At 38.2% G+C, this 23,853-nt stretch overlaps 1 protein-coding gene across 1 annotated transcript in view; it reads left to right on the top strand.

The window, feature by feature from the left end:
- Nucleotides 1–23,853, top strand: part of loxl4 (lysyl oxidase-like 4) — a 128,547-nt gene that overhangs the window by 10,713 nt on the left and 93,981 nt on the right. Inside the window, exons 3-4 of the mRNA XM_039774556.1 lie at nt 14,771–14,955; nt 18,710–18,924. Coding sequence (XP_039630490.1) covers nt 14,771–14,955; nt 18,710–18,924 — 400 coding nt within the window. The remainder of the gene's footprint in view (nt 1–14,770; nt 14,956–18,709; nt 18,925–23,853) is intronic.

Genomic DNA, 23,853 nt, shown 5'->3' with positions numbered 1-23,853 from the left:
CTAGAAGATTTTTTCACTGTCTTTTCAGGTGCAACTATGTCAACAGCAGCTCTCACTTTAGAATTAAATCTTTCCACCTTACTATTTACATTGTCCTCGCTATTATAGCTGGCACTATAAACGGACTGATTGCTTAAAATGTTTGTAAGTTTTAAAGCTGCTGCGAATCAAAGAAGCGTTTTTAACAATATGCTTCTCATGAGTGTTTTTATCATTATTTCTATATTAAAAGTAGAAGAAAATGGTCTGATAGACCAATATCAATGATCTGTTTTATATCAACTTTCAGTCCTTTAGTAATCACTAAGTCTAATGTATGACCTGCTTTATGTGTAGGCTGATTTATGAGTTGTCTCAAATCAAAAGAATCCAGGAGGTTCATAAATTCTTTTACTTTTAGATCACACTGATTATCTATATGAAAATTAAAGTCGCCAACTATTAGGAGTGTGTCATAGTTAGTAATTAAAATTGACATTAAGTCAGAGAATTCCTCAAAAAAAGACGCGTTATATTTAGGAGGTCTATACACGGATAGTACTAGAACTTGAGAATCTCCATGAATAACAACGGCGAGATACTCAAAGGACTTGAACTTACCAAAACTGACATCTTTACATTTTAATCGCTCGAGTAAATGTTAGCCAATCCGCCCCTTTTCCCTGGCGGTTTGAATGAGTAAAACTGTAATCCGGAGGCAGATTCGATTAAAACTGCGCGCATCTGAATTAAGCCATGTTTCATTTAGTGCAATAAGATCTATTTTTATCACTAATAAGATCGTTGATAAAAACGTTTTGTTAGTTAAAGCTCTAACATTTAATAGTGCCATATTTAATGTTTCAGAGGTGCAGAGATGAGTACTATGTGCGTTATTGTTATTTGGAATAGGAACTAAATTATTATTATTAGCGCCGCTCTGTGTGTATTTTTTGTTTAATCTGTGATCTGTTTTTATAGTTTTAATACATTGTTCCTCTAAAATAGTGATTTTAATTAGATTATTGGAGTTTATGCCGTATTTCCTAGGTTTTCTACGTGCATTGAGATTGCTTATTACAGTATTAATGGTGTGCACTTTAACGGAAGACTCTATTAAACATTCATCATGTCCTGGCACAGCAGTATTATTTCGGAAGGGGTTAAGAGCAAGGATAGATAGTCAAGAAAAACAAATTACCTTCGATATGTTTTCGGAGAGGACCCGGGCGCCGAAACTGTTCGGATGCAGGCCATCACGCTTGAAGAGACGCGGCCTTTCCAAAAAGAGATTCCAATTGTTGATGAAACCGACATCCTTCTTCTTGCAGAAACCCTGTAGCCAGTTGTTCAACCCTAGCAGACGACTGTAGTACTCGTTGGATCGTCTGACGAGAGGTAGTGGACCCGAAACAAAGATCTTTGCCGATGGGGTCCTCTCCTTCGTGTCTTTAATCAGAGCTGCGAAATCAGCCTTCAGGATTTCTGATTGTCGGTGCCTTATATCGTTTACGCCGGCATGCAAGACGATTGATCCAACTGCCCTCTCCTTGTGTTTCTCGTAAGAAAGGGTCTAATGGAGGGGATTTTTCATTGTGGCATTGAATTTTGCCACCATCCTCTTTTCCACAACAGCTTTCAGTTTGTCTGTGGTTAGCCCTGTAAAGGAACAAGCTTTCCTGATAAGTTTGTTTAGGCATTGTACTTCATTTGAGCTGAAGTTGCTTCTATAGGAGACCACAGCATAGAATAGCACACTGGCTACTATTTCCAGCAGCTTACTGCATACACCAAAAGGAGTCTCTTCAGGAAATACAGTCTGTACTGGCCCTTCTTGCACAGTACCACTATGTTGTCAGACCAGTTCTGTTTGCTGTTTATGTGAACCCCTAGGTTGTTGTAGCTCTGCACCACTTCCATGTCCTGCCTCTGAATGGAGACTGGTCTTAGAGGATCTTTGGCATGTTGGAAGTCAACCTCATACTTTTTTATCTTGCGGATGTTGAGTTGCAGGTAATTCTATGCCTGCTCCACAGGATGAAGACATAGTTTATTACTATAATATTATCTCTTATGATGGAAAAAGCACATTCCACATTGTTGTTAAAAATATAAGATATTCATACCATTCAGTCTTTACTTTTTTACTCTTATGAATTAAAATGTGTATTTGTTTTAACACAAGCCTAAATTATTAAATCAATATATGTATATATTACACATACACACACACCCACGCACACACACACATATATAGTGGTAAGTTCAGCCCCGGACACAAACAGGCAAACACAGAATGTTTCAAAACACACATTTGTAATTAGAAAGTCCAGCACACAACACAGTGCCCATGCACCAAACACCCTTTTCCAGTTCAGTTCTCTCCCTTCCGGAATTCTCCTGCCACCTTTCCACTTCTCCTCCCAAGCGTTGGCTTCTTTGTCCCGACTCCGGCTCGTCTACTTGAGGGAGGTGGCCTCTTTTATAGCCATGCGGATGTGCTCCAGGTACTCTGTGACGGTCTTCCGGCAGCACTTCCTGGTGTGGTGGAAGTGCCGCATGAGCACCCGGGAGCACTCCTGGTGTCCCTTCAATTCCTTCCGACAGTACTTCCGGGTGTGGCGTAAGTGCTGACATCCAGGGCTCTCCAATCCTTCGGGCGCTCCTCTGTGGTGGCCACGGGCCACAATAGGGTTGAGCTTCCATGCTCTGTTCCCATGGCCCCCATACCGACCAGGGAGGCTGCCCTATTGTGGTCCAGGGGATGTATAGTCCCTCTCCTGGTCCTTCTAGATGTCCCAGCCAAGCATGGGTGCTGGCCGTCCACTACTATATATATATATATATATATATATATATAAAATATAGTATTAATAAAATTCATGATTAGATTTAATACAAAACAGTATATTCAATACATTTTCAATACAGTAATCCTAAGACTCGCTAATGTGAAAATATGACATCAGCTTATCTTTACCAGCTCTGCCAAATGACTCGTTAAATGTCTCCTCCCAAAACAATTCAGGCATGGCAGACAACATCTCTTGTGTTAGCAATACTATTGGTCTGCTGTCTGTACCTCGTATGAGCAGGGTCATGAAGTCAGTACATAAAATCTTCAACTATGACTTCTCAATTTATTTGACCATCAACTTTGACTTTGATATTTGTAATATAATATATAGTACTAGGGTGCTTAAAAGTAGCCAGATTATTCACATTGGCAGTGGTAAAGTGCTTTGTATCTTATATGTTGTGTGCTTTGCATCAACACAGTAAATACAGTACTATTCAAAAGTTTAAGGTCACCAAGAAATTTTCATGATAAAAAAAAAACTATGAATTTCTATTAAAAAAATGAAAGTTTCTTGGTGACTTAAGACTTTCGAATAGCAGTGTATTTACTGTGTTGCTACTTTTAAGCACCCTAACTTGTTAAAGTCTGGATTTAAAGGCTGCAGTAATGCCGTTGAGCTTTTTAATATTATTTATTAAAGAAGTTAGAAATACTGAGTAACATTAAACAATAGACAAAACTTACAAAATGAAAAAGAGATTACATTTTATCAAAAGACTAGAAGAAAAAAATACAGTAATCCCTCCTCGATCACGGGGGCTGCATTCCAGAAAAGGATAGGTGAATCTCCGCGAAGTAGAAACCATATGTTTGTATGGTTATTTTTATATATTTTAAGCCCTTAGAACTCTCCCACACTGTTTATAAATATTCTCCGCACAGTTACACAGTAAACCCTCGTTTATCGCGGTTAATCCGCTCCAGACAGATAAATGAATTTCCACGAAGTAGGATTCTTTATTTATAAATGTAATATTTTCGCAGTTAGAGCATAGAAAACCTGTTTACGACCTTCTAAATACGTTTTTTAACATTATTAGAGCCCTCTAGACATGAAATAACACCCTTTAGTCAAAAGTTTAAACTGTGCTCCATGACAAGACAGAGATGACAGTTCTTTCTCACAATTAAAAGAATGCAAACATATCTTCCTCTTCAAAGGAGTGCGCGTCAGAAGCAGAGAATGTCCGAGAGAGAGAGAAAAGTAAACAATCAAAAATCAATAGGACTGTTGGCCTTTTAAATATGCGAGCACTGCAATAAAGCGGCCGCAATGAAGGGATCAATGTGAAGGTAGTCTTTAAGCATTTTTTAGAGGAACGTCCGTATCTTCTAAGCAATCAGCCACTGTGCAAACAGCCCCTCAGCTCACACCCCCTCGTCAGGAGCAGAGAATGTCAGAGAGAGTGAGAGAGACAGAGAAAAGCAAACAATCAAAAATCAATACGGGCTGTTAGAGCTTTGATGTGTGTGAAGCATATCGTATATCATTGAGGAGTTTTATTTAATACGTAATACGTGCTCTGATTGGGTAGCTTCTCAGCCATCCGCCAGTAGTGTCCCTTGTATGAAATAAACTGGGCAAACAAACTGAGGAAGCATGTACCATAAATTAAAAGACCCATTGTCCGCAGAAATCCGCGAACCAGCGAAAAATCTGTGATATATATTTAGGTATGTTTACATTTAAAATCCGCGATGGAGTGAAGCCGTGAAAGTCGAAGCGCAATATAGCGAGGGATCACTGTAGTTTAAATTGGAAATTTTAATACGGAAGTTGAAAATGTTGCCTTCCAGTCAGTACCGGATCCGAAGTCCATCAGTAGTATTCCATGCATTTCTGGTGAGAAGTGTGACAGTGACAAGGTTAATGCTGAAAAGGACCAGAGTCAGGATACATCCTTGCTTGACACTAACGGTGATTTCGAAGGGAGCAGCCGTTTTCCCACCAACAAGGACCTTCGGCCTCATTCCATCATGGAAGAGATGGCGCATAGTAAGAAATTTCAGGGAACATCCAAACTTACAGATTACTTCCCAAACCATTTCACGGTTGACAAACCGCTTTCTGCAGGTCAATGAAAGCAAAGCTGATGTCTTGCTGGTGTTTCTGAGCCTTCTCTACGAGTTGGCGGATGATGAAGATTGTGTCAGTTGTGCTGCGTTTGGGATGAAAGCCAGCTTGCAACACCAGAATTATTCTGTCTGCAACATGACAAAGTAGTTGGAGAAGTATGACACAGCCCGATTGGTCCGCCTTCTTCCGGTAGATGGCAACAAAGGTGGCGTGTCTCTATGAGCTGGAAATTTTGCCAAGTTTCTAACACAGAGTGAAAAAATAGGTCAACTTGACAAGAAGATTAAGTCCCCCATATTTATATATTTCGGCAGTTAGTGTTTTCACCAGGAGCCTTCTTGTTCTTCAGGGCTTGGATGGCAGTTTGGAGTTGGACACTCATCTATTTCAGGAACCTGGGGGAGTGTGGGGAATTTCTTGAGGACAGAAGAATTCTCTGGGTTCATTTACTTTAACAGTTCTCAAAAGTGGTCTGCTTAATGATCCAAGATATGTTGTTTGTCTTTGAGGAGAGTTGCACCATCTGCAGTCTGGACTGGAGCTACATTACATTGAGATGGACCATAAATTCATTTAATGGCATTTTAGAACTCATAGGTCCTCTTTTCATCTGTGTAGCATTGGATTTCAGTAGCCTTGTTGATCTACCAGTTGTTCTGTGTTTCACAGAGCTTACATTGTGTAATTGATCTAGTTTTCTTTTTCCACCTCTTCAGAATGGAAACTGATGAAGACTTTGCAAGATGAGTTTGGAATGCTGCATGTTTGATTTCTAGGTGGGGAAAACTCTTGTCTGTGGCCTCCTCAAATCAGTCTGGATTTTTCCTCTTGGAGAATCCAAGGGCTTTCTTGGAGGAGGACTGCAGGGCTGTGAGTAGTGATATCCACAGTTCATTAACATTAGGATTGGTAGTCATAATGTCACCATCCGTGGTTGGGACCTGGATGTGTTCAACCTGAGTGTGAAGATGACTTGTCAATGTGTTTCTAGTGTTAATGGTGGCAAAGGATGCAACACTGAGGTGTGGCTTGGTAGATTGTTTTCTAGTAGGTAGTCTAAGTACAGAATATATAATTTGGTATATGATGAGATGATTTGACCAATACATCCTGGAGATCATGCCAACGGACCACCATTTAGTCCAGGAGGTGTCAGTTCTTTGATTGAGGATGCATCCATGTTGTCTTGTGTTTGTTGGGGAGGTGAAACATTGTGTTGGTAATAGACAGTTGGTGTTCCGCACATAAGGATAAGAGATGGAGCCTGTTTGTGTTCAAATTTCCAGTTTCATGTTTCCCAATCACATTACTGCAGACGTCAGAGCCCCTTCCAACTCGTGCATTGAAGTCTCTGAGTAATCAGATCTTGTCTGAAGTAGGAACATTCTGGACTACTTTGTTAAGGGAAACATAGAAATTGTTCTTTTCTTTCTCTTTTAAATCCGGCATAGGAGCATATGATGATTGTCATATGGGAGCCTTTAGCCAGTGGAACGTGTAGGATCATTATGTGTGAACTGAGGCCAAAACAACAGTCTTGATTTTCAAGAAGAGTTCATTCTTGGCAGCGAGGCTGATTCCATGGATCCATATCTCAGACTTTGGTCAGCCTTTCCAGAAGAATGTATATCTGACTGAGGTTTCAGTGACGGATCCTTTATCAACAAAATGAGTCTCAATGAGGGCACAGATGTTCACCTAGTAGAACTGGAGCTCTGAGGCTACGATGGCTGTTCTCTGAGGGGGTTGGTTGGAAATGGTTGAATACATGATTGTGCGGATATTCCGAGAAGCTAGGATAAAAGATTTTGCAGTTTTTCAACTGCATGTAGAGGGTTGCCTCACCAGGTCTTCACTTCCTGTTAGGAATATTTTGTTTCCTTTAAAGTAATATTATGTAAAGTTACTTTTTAGTCCTCCTCTCACAGTCCTTTCTTCTCATGACAACCCAGCAGTGCTGCATTCATACACTTTGTAGTTTAGTTCTATAGCCATTATGCTATAGTGACACTCACTTGGCAGCTGATGAGGACGATGGAGACTAGCAGGACCTAAATTGCTTTAGAAATTAGTAGTTATGTCCACTAAACACCTTATACAGCATTCCTACCATTATATCAATTCAAACATTTTGAGCTGTAGTACAAGAATTTCCTACAGTAATTGAATGCTTACCAGAAACCCTGTGTTGTGCATTCTTGTTGTGCTTAGATAGTGATTTGAGGAAAGCCTAAATTTGTTCAATAGCAGTGAAGGAACTGCATCTGTAGCTGAAAGCATGCAGAGAACCTCAGTCAAAGAAAACCAATAAACAAAATGCTTGCTTGTCTTAACATTTGCTAATTTTGCTTTCCTTGAAGTTTCCCAGATATGTTCTGATAACAGTGGTGATGCTAATTACTTGTTGGGCTACAATCACTGCAATCTCATTTTTGCTAAGTCCTCCATCAACCTTTTGAGAAATTCACACAGTAGCTGTGAAGTGGAATGTAAATTAGAGATTATATGTGTGTTAGAGATCAGATCTCACAAGTACCATTCCTTGGCATCAGTACTTACTAAGCTGATCCTCAAAGATTTACCAGAAATCCAATCCTAGGAGCTTTTTTGTGTTGATTCAGTTAACCAGATTCTTAATTCAATATGGGCTGTAGCTTTCTCTGCAGTCAAAGTTGTGAATGCAAAAAGATGAAGTGCAGCCAAAAATTACAAAGCAGAGAATCAAATCTTGGAAGTGAGAAGAATCATTCCTTCTAAGGAGGAATGACATAAGAAGGCAAAAAGAAGAAGACAGGCAAAGATGAGGAAATGGTCACATGGCTTTACATTGCTTATCTGTCAGACTTCTGCAGACTGGGCCTTGAAGGCTGCTCATGAACTTAGCATGATGCTCCAAAGTTGGCAGTCACAGAGGCAAACTGATCCTTGATGATCTCTCTGTTAGACTCCTTTCATTGGGTAAAACTGACAATGCACTGTCTATCCTGGGCCACTGAATTCTGAAAGGAACTTTTTTTGTATGTTTGGTGAAAGACCAGTTTTAAAATCTGTTGTAAGTTCTACAAATGTTTAATTTATTTTGGGCTTTACATCTTGATGAAAATAATTCAAGTGTTGTTAGCTAAGCTAAAAATGGCATGTTAAGAAATTTACAATACTTATTTAATTATTGACTTCAGAAAGAAATTCAACTTTTCCCTAAAGTTCTCTCTTCATTACATTTGACCAATCCATATTTGTGCTTCGGTAGGTTTGTCATTGTGTGCATCAAAGTCTTCCTATATAATTATTTAGTACTGGTTTATATATAGAGGGGTCCTTTCATCGGATTGGCTGGCCCAGCACTGTTCCAGCCGTGGATCGGCCAAATGGGGGAGGCAGCTTGATGGCTGAGGTCTCCAGGACTCTAAACAAATCCAAATCATATTATCTGATATCATCTACTGTTAAATTCTGCTACGTACTTCTAAAATTTTTATTTGTATACTGTATCGAGGATTTGTTCTGTTCTGTGTATTGTATTGTAATGATTTCCTTCTTTTTGACATCTACTGCACGCCAAACCAACCTGGAAAGGGGTCTCTTTTTGAATTTCCTTTCCCGAGGTTTCTTCCATTTTTTCCCTACAAGGGTTTTTTTGGGAGTTGTTCCTTGTCTTCTTAGAAAGTCAAGGCTGGGGGGCTGTCAAGAGGCAGGGCCTGTTAAAGCCCATTGAGGCACTCCTTGTGTGATTTTGGGCTATACAAAAATAAATTGTATTGTATTCTATTGTCATTTTTCTTTTCTGTCATTTATAATTTTTTCCCCACCTGCTTCATTTCCTAGCTTTTCTTTAATTTTAGCTTTGTGCCTTCCTCCACCATAACCTATGGTCTGTTGGAGAAAATACCAAACTTGAAACATGAGCCTGTTATGAGTGCTGATTACTTTTTGAGTCAAATTGTGCAAGAGAAAGAGGCACTCTAGAGGAACCTTTAAACACTGTGATTCTGAAATGAATTATGAATTCTTCTTATCAATTGCTATAGTAATGACGTATTTTATCATCAGAAAGATCAGCATCATAGCAGTAAATAATTACTGAATTGTTATGGAATAGTTTGGGTAACAAAGCACAATGGAGCTCAAAGCACATTTATTACCTACTGTGTGACTACCTCTGGCATTTACCATAGACGACCATGAAAATGCAGAGTATTATATCATAAAAACAAAGGTATGGAGAGGCAATTGTGACCAATGGCTCCCACTCTTTCAATGAACTGTGCCTACTACTACAAAAACATTTTATGATCTAATTCAGTGGTTCTCAACCTGTAGGGCGGCCCCCCTAGGGAGGTGCAAAGTAACAAAAAGGGGGGCATGAAGATGTGAAAAAAAGAAAACAAGAATCGAAAATATGAAAAATACATCTATTGAAACCAAAATAAATTAACTTAAACTACATTCTGATACTAGAAAAATAAATATAGAGTTAGATAAATGTCGATAAAAGTTAAGTAGGTATAATAAAATAATGCATCTATGATATATCATTAATTAAAAAAGAACAAATTGGTATTAGTGGGCTCCTTTCAAAAAAACATTAGGGGGCGCGATTAAAACTGTTATGAAAACTCGGGTCGCAAATACTTAAAGGTTGAGAAACGCTGGTGTAACTAATTCCAACTAAAACATTGATTTTTAATAGCACTGATAATTCTAGAATAAATACAGTTCCATACTTTTCAGTGTCATTTAAATTTCAGTAAAGACATGATAAACCGTAATTACACAGTTGGAGAGATGGATTGACTAATGTAACAACCAATGAAAACACTTTTTTATCCCAAAGGGAATACCACTTCACCCAAATGATATTTGCATCTTTGCCTTTGTATGAATCAACATGAAAACATCCCATAATTAATTAGTATAAGGTCATGACCATTCACTTTAAAGACCTTAGCCTTAAGAACATGTGCAGGTAACATGCTTGTTCTTTGAGAATCTATTGTGTCTGAAATCAAAGTATGATGTGAGAAGTGTCCTGTCATTTATTGAACTGGTTCTAGTGTAAAGGAATGCATGTGATGGAAATGTTACAGCAGACCAGCAATTCTGATGGCCACCAAAATAAACATTCATTGTACAGTATTGTTAAAAAATGAAGGGTGTTGTAAACCTACAAGAATCCGGCCCAGGAAGGTTGAAAGCAGTGGCTAATAATAAAGAAGGATGACAAACACTATCTATCACATGGGCAGTGCCTTGTGAATCAAGAGAATGAATCAAGTGGTGGCTCCAGCTGTTTCCTCAAAGTCACGACTGCAGTTGTACTGTTAATTAGGAATCTGAATGTGCAAACAGCAGGCAGTTGCCATGTAAAGTGCCAGGGCTGTGGGGCCATGAGAAACAATGATCATTTGAAAGCAAATGTTTTGACCCAGCTAATAGGCGAAACAGAGACTGTTAGTGGTTTTGCAGGAGTGGATCTGACAAATTAAAAATTAGTAGCTATGTGCAAGCCTATAAAAGGCAGTCTGCAAAGCATCACCCGCCACTTCATAAGTGTTTGCATATGTCTTGGTAGATTTACAGTATATTTCTGATTAAATTAAATAACAAGTATTTTTTTTTTTTTAAAAACACTGGAGCAACATAAATAATTCTTCTAAATGTGATAGCTAAAACGTGGAATTTATACTTCTGAATGATCTGGCATCTCAAGCCTAGAATGGGGTTTTACCTTCTCAGTTTGCACTACTGCACTACTATGTACTGCTGTTTCTTCCTTTGCCCTCTAATTTAGCTAACTATATCAATAAAAAGCACCTCAAACATTAAAACATTGTGCCGCGTTGGCAGTAGAGCACTGTAATTAGAAAAAGAAAGAGGTTAAAAAAAGGAAAGCTTTGGTTTGCTCTAAAACAAATCTCAAGGAAAAAATACTTTATTTAGTAAACCAGCATGCAAACCCAATAGCCCTCAAGGCTGTTTTGTTTTCTTCAGTGTTGTGCTGAGAGCATTTAGTGACATACATATATTTTATCTTCTTTTATTGGTAATTTTTATTTTAAATGACACTTTTATATTCACTATAGCGTAGAGTCACATCGATAGTTAGCTTACAACGTGAGTCCTTAGTTCCTGTCTTAGAAGGGCGTAATAGCTGTTGTGTTTTTTTTTTTCTTTAGCCACTTTCTTAATTAAAAGCTATTTCTTTTCATTAAATAACTTGTCATTTAATTTGGTGGCTTTAGCAGACCAGCATGGACTGGCACACCCTATTCCTCCACATTTTTCTCTTATATTGTTTCAAAAATGTTATATATTAGGAACAAGCCTGGGGTGCAGATTATATCAAACCAGTTACTCCATATTTTTACACACTTTATTGTTAATAAAAACATCAAAATAAAAAGTAAGACAAAATCTAAAATCTGATTCTTGTGTATGAAAACTGAACATTTTATAAAGTTTCACAGTAAAGTAAAACTTACATTCTAAATAATTTCTGAGACTGCAGAGCTGAGGGGTATGTAAATAAGAGACAAGTCTCATTAACAGCAGGAATTGGCACCTAATTAAAAATTAATTGGAATGAAAACCTGCAGCCACTACAGCTTTCCAGAACTGGAACTGAGGCGACCAAGTATTGAGAAAACACAAGAGCCTGTGTTAATGTACAAGGACACGTGAGGTCCCTACAGAATGGGTTTGGCTGGTGTGAAAATTTTAAAAACAGTTCTTTGATTAACTTTTCCCAAATCTCATTCTAAAGCCTCTTTCACACACTGAACCCAGGAAATTCCTGGGATAAGTAACCCAGTTATTTATGTCAGGACAACCTGGAAAATATCCCCATCAAACGTATTCACACATGTAGTCAATAGTATGGAGATGCTGTAGGTGCCATGGTTTTCACCAGATCACCACCCCTGCTCTCAGTTTCCTTTCCTTTAGTTTGTTTTATTATTTTTTTTTTGTTGATTACTGTGTGGCATTGGTGCACTAAATGATTCTATTAATTTCTTTGATTTGATATTTTGTTTCTCATTAAGTTTTTGTTTTATATATCATTGTTATTAGTTCGGGTGGCACGGTGGTGCAGTGGTAGCGCTGCTGCCTCGCAGTAAGGAGACCTGGGTTCGCTTCCCGGGTCCTCCCTGCGTGGAGTTTGCATGTTCTCCCCGTGCCTGCGTGGGTTTCCTCCGGGCGCTCCAGTTTCCTCCCACAGTCCAAAGACATGCAGGTTAGGTGGATTGGCGATTCTAAATTGGCCCTAGTGTGTGTGCTTGGTGTCTGGGTGTGTCCTGCGGTCAGTTGGCACCCTGCCCAGGATTGGTTCCTGCCCTGTGTTGACTGGGATTGGCTCCCGTGACCCTGTATTTGGATTCAGCGGGTTAGAAAATGGATGGATGTTAATAATTCTTCTTCCTTTTAGTAATGTGAATATACAGTATTAATTTAGTTTGCCTTTTAGCCAGTCTGTTTAAGAGATAAGTATGCATTAGGCAAATTGCACAGCAGTATAAGAATTTTGTATTTGTCAGGATCTCAGAGTACTTGAAAGCACTGCTGCATTTGTTCTTTATGCAAAATATTGCATTTCTTCTCATTTTTTTTATTATGCGTTTGGTGCTTGTGGAGTAATATATTGACAACATTGTTGGATACAGTGCAGACTGCTCTGTCTTATGCTTTGAATGTTGTAACCATGTGCAAATATTTGACATCGCAGGCACCAGATCAATCATCTGGACTTTATGTCAGCCAGGGTAGAGTCTTAATACTTTTCAGGCAAAAGTACAGATAAAAAAAAATATGGACGTGAGAGTCAGTAGGCTTTACGACCCAGGAACCAAGTTACCCAAACTATTCTATAGCATTTCACTAATTATTTACCACTCTGATGCTAATCTTTCTGATCATAAAATAGGTCATTATGATACAAATTGACGAGAAGAATTTATAATTAATTGCAGAAATATGGTATTTGAAGGTTCCTCTAGAGCAGGGGTGCCCACACTTTTTCGGCTTGCGAGTTACTTCTGAAATTACCAGGTCAAAATGATCTACCTACATTAAAAAATTATATATATGTATATATACTGAGTATACTTTATACATAAAATGTATGTTGTCGTACCTGGCATAACTGAATAACCTTTATGGCACAATAACAATTCAATACATTTATTACTCTGTTTGGATTTAATAATCTTCATGTCAGAAAAGGCCGACTCGCATAACTAAGTAGAGCCAAATAATGCAGTCAAGGAGCTTTTGAATTCAGCCGAGTGAAAAATGACGGCTGTCTGATTAACTGCGATTTTAGTTTCCTCTCCTTTCTCTTTCTCAGATCGCTTTTCGGAAGGAAGTCAGTTTCGTAGTTTTTGTGAACAGTTTGAAAGTGCCTTTCCACATTTTCCTTGTTTGGAATAGCAATGATAGATTGACAGATCAGACAAACGCACTTCAGTTGTGACATTGTGAGAAAAAATTCCTCTTGCAATTCCACATCCAGCCCATACCATCCCCAAACAATTTTTTTTTTAAATCCCTTCTTTAGTCGATATAAATTGGAAGGCTAACTAGATCACTTAGATAGCCAGAGTTTTGCAGTAGCTTGCGCGTTTGATCGTGTGTGCGGGATGACCAGTGTGTTAGAAGAAAAGAGATCTCAGACTGGCTGCCCTGTATGTCAATCAAGTGGCAAATGCCATTGGGAGGATATATGATAGACTAACGTTTAAAAATATATATATTTTTAATGCAACGCGATCTACCTGCACTACCTTTGCGATCTACCGGTCGATCACGATCGACGCATTGGGCACCCCTGCTCTAGAGTTCCTCTTTCTCTTGCACGATTTGGCTCAAAAACTAATCAGCAGATTGTTGTCTCATAACAGGCTTAAATTTCGAGTTTGGTGTTTTTCCATACAGCTGATTTAGGTCTAGGTTGTCCTCAAGAAACTGTGACACACAGGCAGAGACACATCCATCATCGAGATATCAATGTTTTCGGGAATCAGGAGACCCTAAAACATCAAGATCCTTTGAAAACCAGAGATCCAAATTTGTGGCTCAAAAAGTACTCATAACAGGCTTAAGTTTCGAGTTTGGTATTTTTCCATCCAGCTGATTTAGCTCTAGACTGCCCTCAAGAAACGGTGACACACAGACACACACACACAGACATCCATTATCGAGATATCAATGTTTCCGGTATCAGGGTTGAAAACCAGAGATCGAAATTTTTGACGAATCTAAAGCTTTTGTTCCTCCTCCATAGCTGATAGGTTAGGATGGAGGAGGGCACAAAGCAAAAATTAAAGAAAAGCTAGGAAATGAAGCAGGTGGGGACAGTGATTAATTAAAGAGTTTGGAAAGAAAAATGATGATGTATAAACCAGTACTAAATAATTATATAGCAAGACTCTGATGCACACAATGACAAGCCTTCTGAAGCACAAAGATGGATTGGTCAACTAATAGAGAGAGAACTTGAGGGAAAAGTGGAATTTTGTCAAAAGGTTGGTACACAGATGACCAGATACTTCTTCACAATGTCAAAAGGCAAAATCAGGTCAGATGGCAACAAACTTTAGTATAATAAACATAAATTCTGAGCAAGTAAGCATATAAAAATAGACAAGTAACTAAAGCATAGTATACTGTATGTTTAAATTCACCAAGCACACTTGCTAGGCAAATATTGCTTCTAGTTTTTGCTCCTGGCCCTCCAGCATTTGGCAGTTAGATTTCATTCAGAAGCTTAGACTTGCATCACAGCATACAGTATGTGTTCAGGAAGGCCTTTCTTTAGGGTAACACAATAATTAACTTGTTTTACATGTTTTACCCAGGGCCAATCTGGCTAGATAATGTGCACTGCCAGGGCACAGAGAACTCACTAGCTGACTGTAAGTTTGCTGGATGGGGAATCAGTGACTGTCAGCATTCAGAAGACCTGGGCGTGATTTGCACTGAGGAGAAAAGACCGGCGAATGTGCAAAGAGTGGAGGTACGACCCAACAACATAATCAATCAGGTAAGGTCATTTAATTTACAGAAGCTGATAAACTTCCTTTGATAACTTCCGTTGATATTTTATATGATTTATTCAGATTTTACAAGACATATACGTAAGTATAACATCTTCAGATCTGTCTAGTTCATCAACACAGATAGGCGTTGCCAGAGCTCATCATGGCAGCAGGAAGGTAGGATGTTACCTTTGATGGGGATGCCAATAAATTACACGGTCAACTCACACACACACATCAAGTTAGATGGAATGGATTTGCAATGGCCAGTTAGCCTCACATGCAGATCTTTGAGATGTGGGAGAACATGCGAACTGGACACTGAGTTGAATCCTTGATAGTAAAAGTCATTTAGTTGTAATATATGATAAGCACAATTTATTACACTGTTCTTATATTTAAACAAGTTTTATGGTAGATGCACATCACAGTGGCTGGAACCAGTTTATTTGTTCTTGGGTTGGCTTTTACTCCCACAGTCTAACAAAAACCTGCCAGTTTGACTTACAGCTTTAAAGTACTATAAAAAATAGAGAGATATTGTGTGCACTATAATCGTCTGCTATAGCACCATTTTGGATAGGTTCCTGCCTTTGCTCTTTTTGCTTCAGATTTGTGTCCAACTCCTTGGGAAACCTTCCAGAACAAGTCACTTCCACTATTTTTAACTATGCAGACAGACAAAAGCAGTAAAGCCCAATGTTCCTATAACTTTGAGCTGGTTGAGTGCAAAGTTAAACAGGTTTCAATATGCATTTCTCTGATTATGCAAAAAGGAATTTTCACAGCTGTCTTTTTACCTCTTTTCTCACTATTATATTCAGCATATCCTTCATCAACAACAGTAATGTCAGCAAATGAGCTAATTTGTGAGTGCATGAGTCTAGTTAACATTTTCAGACATGATGTGGATGCTGGGAGTGTGCCTGTGAAGCAGTGGTGCAAGACAGATGCTTTCAGACTTCTAAAAAAAACCCACTGAATTCAAAAGAGCTCAAGACAAGCAAGAAATGAGCAGCGGGACACACCAAACCAGATGTGTGCTGAGGTCAGCAGTTTAAAGGAGAAATAAAACAACTTAATTAGCTTTTTCCCAAACTCTGATTTCAATTTGCTAGAAAATTATTTGAGCTGCTGCTATCCCTGCTGACTCAAAATGGTGTGGTTCAAAGATCACGACAAAATGTAGACATCAAAATTGTTTTTTGAGACATTGGCCAGTCTCAAACGCATTAAAAATAGCAAGAGACATTATTATTATGTCAGGTGTCCTGGATCATATGTACAGTTTGACTGAAGCTCCATATTTAATGTCCGGTTCAGCTTTTTAAAAACTAAATACTGTAACAAGGTTTTTTTCCCCCATACTTTAGTGTAGTATCCCTCAAATATAATAATATATATATAATAATATATATATATATATAAATAATACTTTTTAAAAAACATGCTTATATTAAGTTAAAAAGTGTTCTAAAAAGTAAAAAGTAATTCTCTCATACATCAGTCGTAAAATAAATGCGTGGGCGCTTTTCATCAATCAACATTCAAAAAACACTTCGTAAAATCTTAGCAAAAGCGCCCACCTTTTATTTTACGAGTGATGTATGAGTGACTTATTTTTTACTTTTGAGTACACTTTTTAACTTAATTTAAGCGTGGTTTTTAAAAAGTATTTTTAGTTTTGTTTTAGTATAATTTTGTAATCAATATTTTAATGCTTCCTTTAATATTTTTATCTGTTACTAGCGCCATCTATTGGTGAAATCTTTACCTATTCTTCATATGAAAATTTCATTTTTAATTAACATGGATTAATTGATCAGTTTGTGAAACTGTTTATTGATTCATGTATTGTCATTGGAAGTGAGTAAGTGTGCAAAATGTCAAGTCATTTGGACAACAGGAAGTGGGTTAAATATCAATTACAAGATTTGTACCAGACAACAAACAGGTGAAGTTAAAATAACCATGGTAATAATAATAATAATAATAATAATAATAATAATAATAATAATAATAACTCGACAGACACTATTAAAATCATGGAAATTTATACTTTTTAGATACTCATGTTGAGTAAGTTAAGAACAATTTTTTAAAAATTAATTTGACATTTTAGAAAGCAGGAAGGAGGATCAAAATCAATAGTAGAAATTCAGTGTTGACAGAGACCTGTCAGAGATCTGTCACGTTAGAACTGGTCGTTTTTCTACAGCGTAACTGTTATGTAACCCCCTTATATTTACTGGATATACAGAAACAGCCAATCCCAATGGCAAAAGGGTGAGGTATGAATTAACGAATAAATCCTTATTTTTTGCAACAGCTTACACTAAATATTTTATAATCAAACTTGAATGTAAGAATAACTAATAATATGATATACATTAAGATAAATATAAGTTAAATTACAATTAAATTATCAAGATGCCTTTGAAGGATTTGCAAATATTGTGGCTTCAAATCTCTCCCTTAAATGAAATCACCTATATACAGTAGACAGTAAAGGAAGGACAGCCTTAGTACAGTATACAAGCAAATGGGCAAATAATAGTGTCAGTTGGTCTATGGTGAAATAAAAGTAAGAATTTCGCTGGGCTTGTTAGACATGACAATAAATTTTAGAAGATGAAAACTCCACACAGAAAGCATAACTACTAGGATATGAATTGTGACCCAAAGACTGTGAGGGAGTAAGGCTTGAAGCTGCATGCTCTTGCCAGTTGCTTCAGGCTCTGACACACGTAAAAAAATATCGAGGGATTTTTATACTTGGGGGATTTTTTATATTTAACATTTGGGGAAATACATATAGAACAAGTATTGGGAATTTTTAGTTCTATTAGAATGGGACTTTCCTACAGTACTTCAAATTGGCTTTGCTGTACACCTGTTAGGAATCATTTAGCAAGTTAAACACAATTCATTTTTTTGTAGCAACACAATATATTTACTTGAAGGTTTTTGTCATAATAAATACTTTTAATCCAAAAAACCTACTTTAAGATTTTTGTCACAGGGGATGACTATCTAATAATATGGCAATTCGAAATAATAACAGGCAGAGTTCATACATCATACTACCTAATTTCCAACATAACCAAATAGCTAATCAAATTGGATATCAAGAATACTTTCCAAAGTCAAAACCAATCAATACCCTGCTATACTTAATTTTTAATAAAGTACTCTTTTGTCAGATCCCCTCCCTACATTTTGACACAAAGTTCAGCCAGAAATCTTTGCGTATTATCATCTTTTACAATGGAAGTTGTTTTGTCATGTTGCTGTCCAATCACAAGGTAGCAACGAGTTTTGTGACCATCAAGAATTTTACAGCCAATAACCCAAAAAATTCAGGAAACATTGGTGTCTATCAAGAAGACATTCAATAAAATAGCATTGCGTTGACATCACCTAAGTAACAATAAAAATAAATATTAATGAGTTCCTGGCAGTAATACTAACAGTAATGATCAGTTTCTTCCTAATGTAAGCCTCAGTCTCCTACCCAAGATATGCATGATATACATAAGATGTAATAAGAATGGTTTCATGAATGAATGAATGGAGAAAATAACATTGTGCTCAGGAATGTTACATCACACTGTGGTTGATTCTTCCAGATAGTCTATCAGGTCTTGATTGTTGATATTACGCTCTTGCTGGAGAGTAGCTGTTTTGAGTATCAATCTAGCTAAACTATAAGCCTATTAGCTCACCTTTAATGGCTTTTTTTGAATCCTATTTACCTAGAACCCCAATACTGTGAAAATAGAAGAGGTCCGCCTTCGCCCATTGCTGACTAGTGCCAAAAATCGTGCTCCCATCACAGAAGGAGTTGTTGAAGTTAAACATGCAGGAAGATGGCGGCAAGTATGTGATATGGGCTGGACCCTCACTGCCAGCAGGGTGGCTTGTGGAATGCTGGGATTTCCATCAGAAGCACAGCCAAATATCAAAATGTATAAGTAAGTCCACTTAATATTTTTCTAACATATTGTCATATTTGTCTGCCTGTCATATATATTGTGTATTAAATTTGATCAACAGAAATATATTTGTTTGGTAAATAACCTGTTAGGTAAGCCAAGGCAATGAAAATATTTAAATGGTGGCCCTTATATAGAACTTTTCAAAATAAAAGTGTTATGTATTTTAGTCTTTGGAAATTTGTTTCCTTGTTAGCAGACTAGCACATTGGTTACTACTCCAGCCTCGGTGCCCCAGGAGATTGGGCCCTAATAGCATTCTGGGCACTGTTTGTATTTTCTATGTAGGTTTTTATCTAGGGGTGCTCTGCTTTTCCTCCTTCAATTTAAAGTGCAATGTGATTTATTGAGTCCCCATCCAAAGATGACCTCTGCTTTGTATCTAATTTTGCCAGGTTGTTGACTATGTCTTAACAATACTACAGGGAGAATGGTGCAATAATATGTATTACAAGACATTTAGTGTGTTTACATGCACACTTGCAATCGGGTTAACGCGAATAACCTGGTTAAGGCAGAAATCTGTTTTCTTAATAATCCATGTTTACATGTACAAGTAATCTTCTTCAGTTCTCCTTTGACAAAATGCTCCAACATCATTAAACTGTGCAAAAAAGATTTAAACATCATCATTGACCACCATGAATTCAAAAATAAGTATGACACATAGAATAGTTTTCTTGTGTTTTATAAATAAGTTTTGTCAAATTGACACTTTGTTTATAGGTGTCTATTACTGAATTGTACGCAGCAAACTCTTTTCTGATTGGCTGTGCGAAACAGCCCTTTAAACCACCCAGTATATGTGCTTCTTGCCTTACAACCAATGCTACTGGAAAAATAATAATGATGGTATTGTTACTTCAATAAGATAAGTATTGTGATAGGTTACTTGTTACTTTAAAAAGTAATCGGACTATGTAACACACTTTACTTTTAATGTGTTACCCTACTGCTCTTGAGATTGTGTTGCTGAGCTTGGCACTGTACATTCATATCTGATCAACATAAATTTAGAGATTTCTGAAATGCTAAGATTAGCTTATTTCAGCCAGTGCAAGGAATAATGTAATCACCCAAACATTTGCTTACATGAGCAGGTTGACAGAATACAACAAACATGAACAGACTACAAAATCCTTAACAGTAAAGGTTTACTTGGCCACATAATCAGTTTATTTGAGGTGAAATCTACTTCTTTTAGCCAGGTTTCTCAGAAGCCAATAACCCAATTGCTCCATCTTGAATAAGGATTTACATGGCATTTTAGAAATCAGGTTTCTGTGAATAATCATTTTATTGAAGAGCATGTATACATGCTGTTTGTCAGAGACAGTGATGACAAGTTGTTATCATGGGACAGAGATGCACCTAAAATGGGGCATGTAAAAAAAATGTACACCAAAACTAACAGTTGAAGAATGAGTGGGTTGGCAGCAGCCATCAAGATCTCTGCCCCATCCACACATACATGTAAATGATGTGCCTGAAGCAATTTCTTCAGATGAAAAATGACATCATGGTGAACTGGGAGAAGGCAAACAGCATTACCCTAAATGTGATAAAAGGCAAATCCTTGTGGCAAAGTTGGTGTACGACGGACAACAAAAGAGAGAGGTGTAAGGAGTCACTCACAATGCAGAGGGCTTTCTTCTTGCATTTGTCCTTAAAAATGTCCTCAATGGAGGAGAGAGAGACCCCGATAACCCTCTCAGCCATCCTCACCACACGTTGCAGAGTCTTCCTGTGAAACACACTACAGTTTCCGAACCAAGATGTGATGCAGCTTGTCAGGACACTCTCAATAGTGCCCCGGTAGAAAGTGGTGAGGACGGGAAAAGGAATTCTCACTCTCTTCAGCCTCCTAAAGAAGTACAACCTCTGCTGAGCTTTCTTGACCTAGTGTGTGGTATTGAGAGTCCAGGAGAGATCTTCAGTGAGGTAGACGCCCAAGAATTTTGTGATGCTGACCTTCTCCTCAGGAGAGCCACTGATATGCATTGGGAAATTTTCAGCCTTTGTTCTGAAGTCCACAATCAACTCTTTTGTCTTCTTGACATTGTTGTCCTCACACCAGCTCACTAACTGTTCCATTTCTGCTCTATAAGATGATTCATCTTCATTTCTGATGACTCATACTACTGTTGTATAATAAGTAAACTTAATGGACTTGTGCTGGATTTGGCAGTACAATCAAGAGTTAGCAGTGTAAAGAGCAATGGACTGAGCACACAGCCCTGAGGAGCCCCCATGTTCAGTTTGATGGTCCGCAATGTCTTAGTGTCTTAGTCTTAGCAGCCAACGTGTACTCTCTGTTGTCTTTCAGACACGAATTCCAAGATCCAGTTACAATGTTGAGGTGTTCAATCGTTTCAGAAAGTTTCACTATTAGCTACTGTGGGATGATTGTATTGAAGGCTGAACTGAAGTCAATAAACAAAATTTCTGGCATAGCTGTTCTTTTTCTCCAGTTGGGGTAGAATGGTGTATAGGGCAAGTGTGATTGCATCGTCTATGGACCGATTGGCATGATACGTGAACTGTAAGGAGCCCAGTGAAGGCTAGCTTTAATGTGACCCATGATTGGTCATTTGAAGCATTTCATGATGACAGAGGTCAGTGCCACAGACCGGTAGTCACTGAGGCAGGTTACAGTTGTTGGGCGCAGGATCAATGGTGGCAGTCTTAAACTGTGTATGTACAACAGACCGCTGGAGAGAAATATTGAAGATGTCTATAAAAACTCCTGCTAACTAGTCCTGCAGCTTTATGTGGATTGATGTTGCTCAATATTCTCCTTATGTCTGCTGTACACAGTCTAAGCACCAGCTCACCATCAGGAGGGGTGTTCTTCTTCCTTGGTGTATTATTCAGTGCCTCAGACCTGCCACAGAATGCATTCAGCCTCTCAGGGAGAGAGTGATCAATAACCTCAACCTGCGGTGTTATTTTATAGTCCATTATGGCCTGCATTCCCTGCCACATGCGCCTTCTGTCGCTGGAGTCACACAATTTCCCCTCAATTTTTCTTATGTACTCCAGCTTACCCTTCTTGATGGCTCAGAAGAGGTCACTTCTTGCCATCCTGAGAGCTCATTTTTCCCCCAATCTGAAAGCAGCATCCCTGATCCTTAGCCTTCTCTAGATCTCTGATGTCATCCAAGACTTCTGATTCACCTTTGTTGTGAAGGTTTTAATAACTGTGACATTACCTATGCACTTCACTATATAGCCAAAAACAAAATCATTCATTGACATTAATGTGAAAATCATCATATGAGGCAGCTCCTCAATTCCTGAAATACCGAGGTTGCATTCTCCAGCCAGACTCTAATCTGTTTCTGTATAAGTCTTACTGTGTTTCAGTACCATTTTGTGTGCTGGAAAAAGCATAACAGAAATGTATTCTGAGTCTCCAATGTGGAGACTAGGGGCTGCTTTGTAAGCCTCTTTGACATTTGTGTACACCAATCTAACATTTTAACTCTACTAGATGTAAAGTGCAGTTATTGGTGGAATTTAGGTGGACGTTTTTAAATTTGCGTGGTTGAAATCTCCAGCAACCACAATAAAACTGTCTGGATGGTCAGTCTCTATCTCATTGATGACACTGTAGAACTGCCACAAGGCCTCCTGGGTGTTAGCACTGGGAGGAATGTACACAGCCACCACAAGTGTGGCAGTGAAATCCCGTGGCTGGTAAAGGAGCCAGCATTTCACATGCAAATATTCCACCAGATATAAACAGTGAGTTGTAACAATTTCACTGTTACTACACCACACAGTGTTGATATACACACATAATCCTCCAACTCAGGTCTTACCAGAGCTCTCTGCATTTCTATCAGCACCAAAGGATATTAGCCTGTCCAGCTGGATTGCTACGTTGGAGATGCTGCTATGGAGCCAGGTTTCATTCAAAACAACAACACAACGGTCTTTCACTTCATGCTGCATACAGTATGTAACTGTAGCCATAGATAATCCATCTGATTTTCCAAGGATCAAACTTTAATGAGCAAAATCAATAAGATGGTCAGTTTGTTCAGATTTGCTTTTAGCCTAGCATGGACTCCAGCCCTCTCTCCTTGCTTTCATCTCCACTCACACTGTTTCCTGCATGTCTTAAATCGGTCAGCTCTATCAGACCACTCTGGAGATCTCCACAGCAGTCGGAGGCTGAGAAAGTTCCTATTTCAATATGGAAAGTCTATAATCTTCCACACGCTTTTCAAGATTGCACTTTATAGTCAGCAGCATCTCTTGATCATACCTTACACATGAGATGCTCAGGACACTCAGGACAAACATGATAATAACGACAACATGCACTTTTTACCAGACCTAGAGAAGCCACTGCGTCTGTTCACTCCACCATGATAGTAACCTGCTACTCCCATTATAAGGATGAAATGTTTGTTTCACCTGGTGACCAAAAAGTCATGTAGCTCTTGTCAGTCCTCAATGGCCACTCCAGAGGGGGTCAGGTAGCATTTGCTCCAGTTGGGTCACCTCATCAATCATTACATGCTTCCAGCAAAACTGCAACTCTGGACTGATTCCTCTGCCTACTGTACCTCTAGCACATCAAGATTACCACAACAGCATGCACATTTATTCTCTGTCTCTACTTTTCTGTTAGTGTGGATCTCCTTCTCTTTTTGAGGTTTCATTGGAGAGTCATCCCCTCTCTGTGCCACTTCTGAAGCATCCTTGCCAAGAATTATATACACAATCATCTACTTTATTTATTTTGAAACATATTGTTCGAAGTCATGGTTAAAGGCTTTACATCTGCTTGATTTGTTGCTGGCTATATTTTGGGAATCTTCTACCTTATTTTGTTTTACACTTTCTGCATTGATTTGCAGTAATGCATTGAATTGTTTGTATAGAACTCTAAGCAAT

The sequence above is a fragment of the Polypterus senegalus genome, chromosome 1 (genome assembly GCF_016835505.1).
Source record: "Polypterus senegalus isolate Bchr_013 chromosome 1, ASM1683550v1, whole genome shotgun sequence".
Taxonomy (NCBI): domain Eukaryota; kingdom Metazoa; phylum Chordata; class Cladistia; order Polypteriformes; family Polypteridae; genus Polypterus; species Polypterus senegalus.
This window is presented reverse-complemented; position numbering and strand designations above follow the sequence as displayed.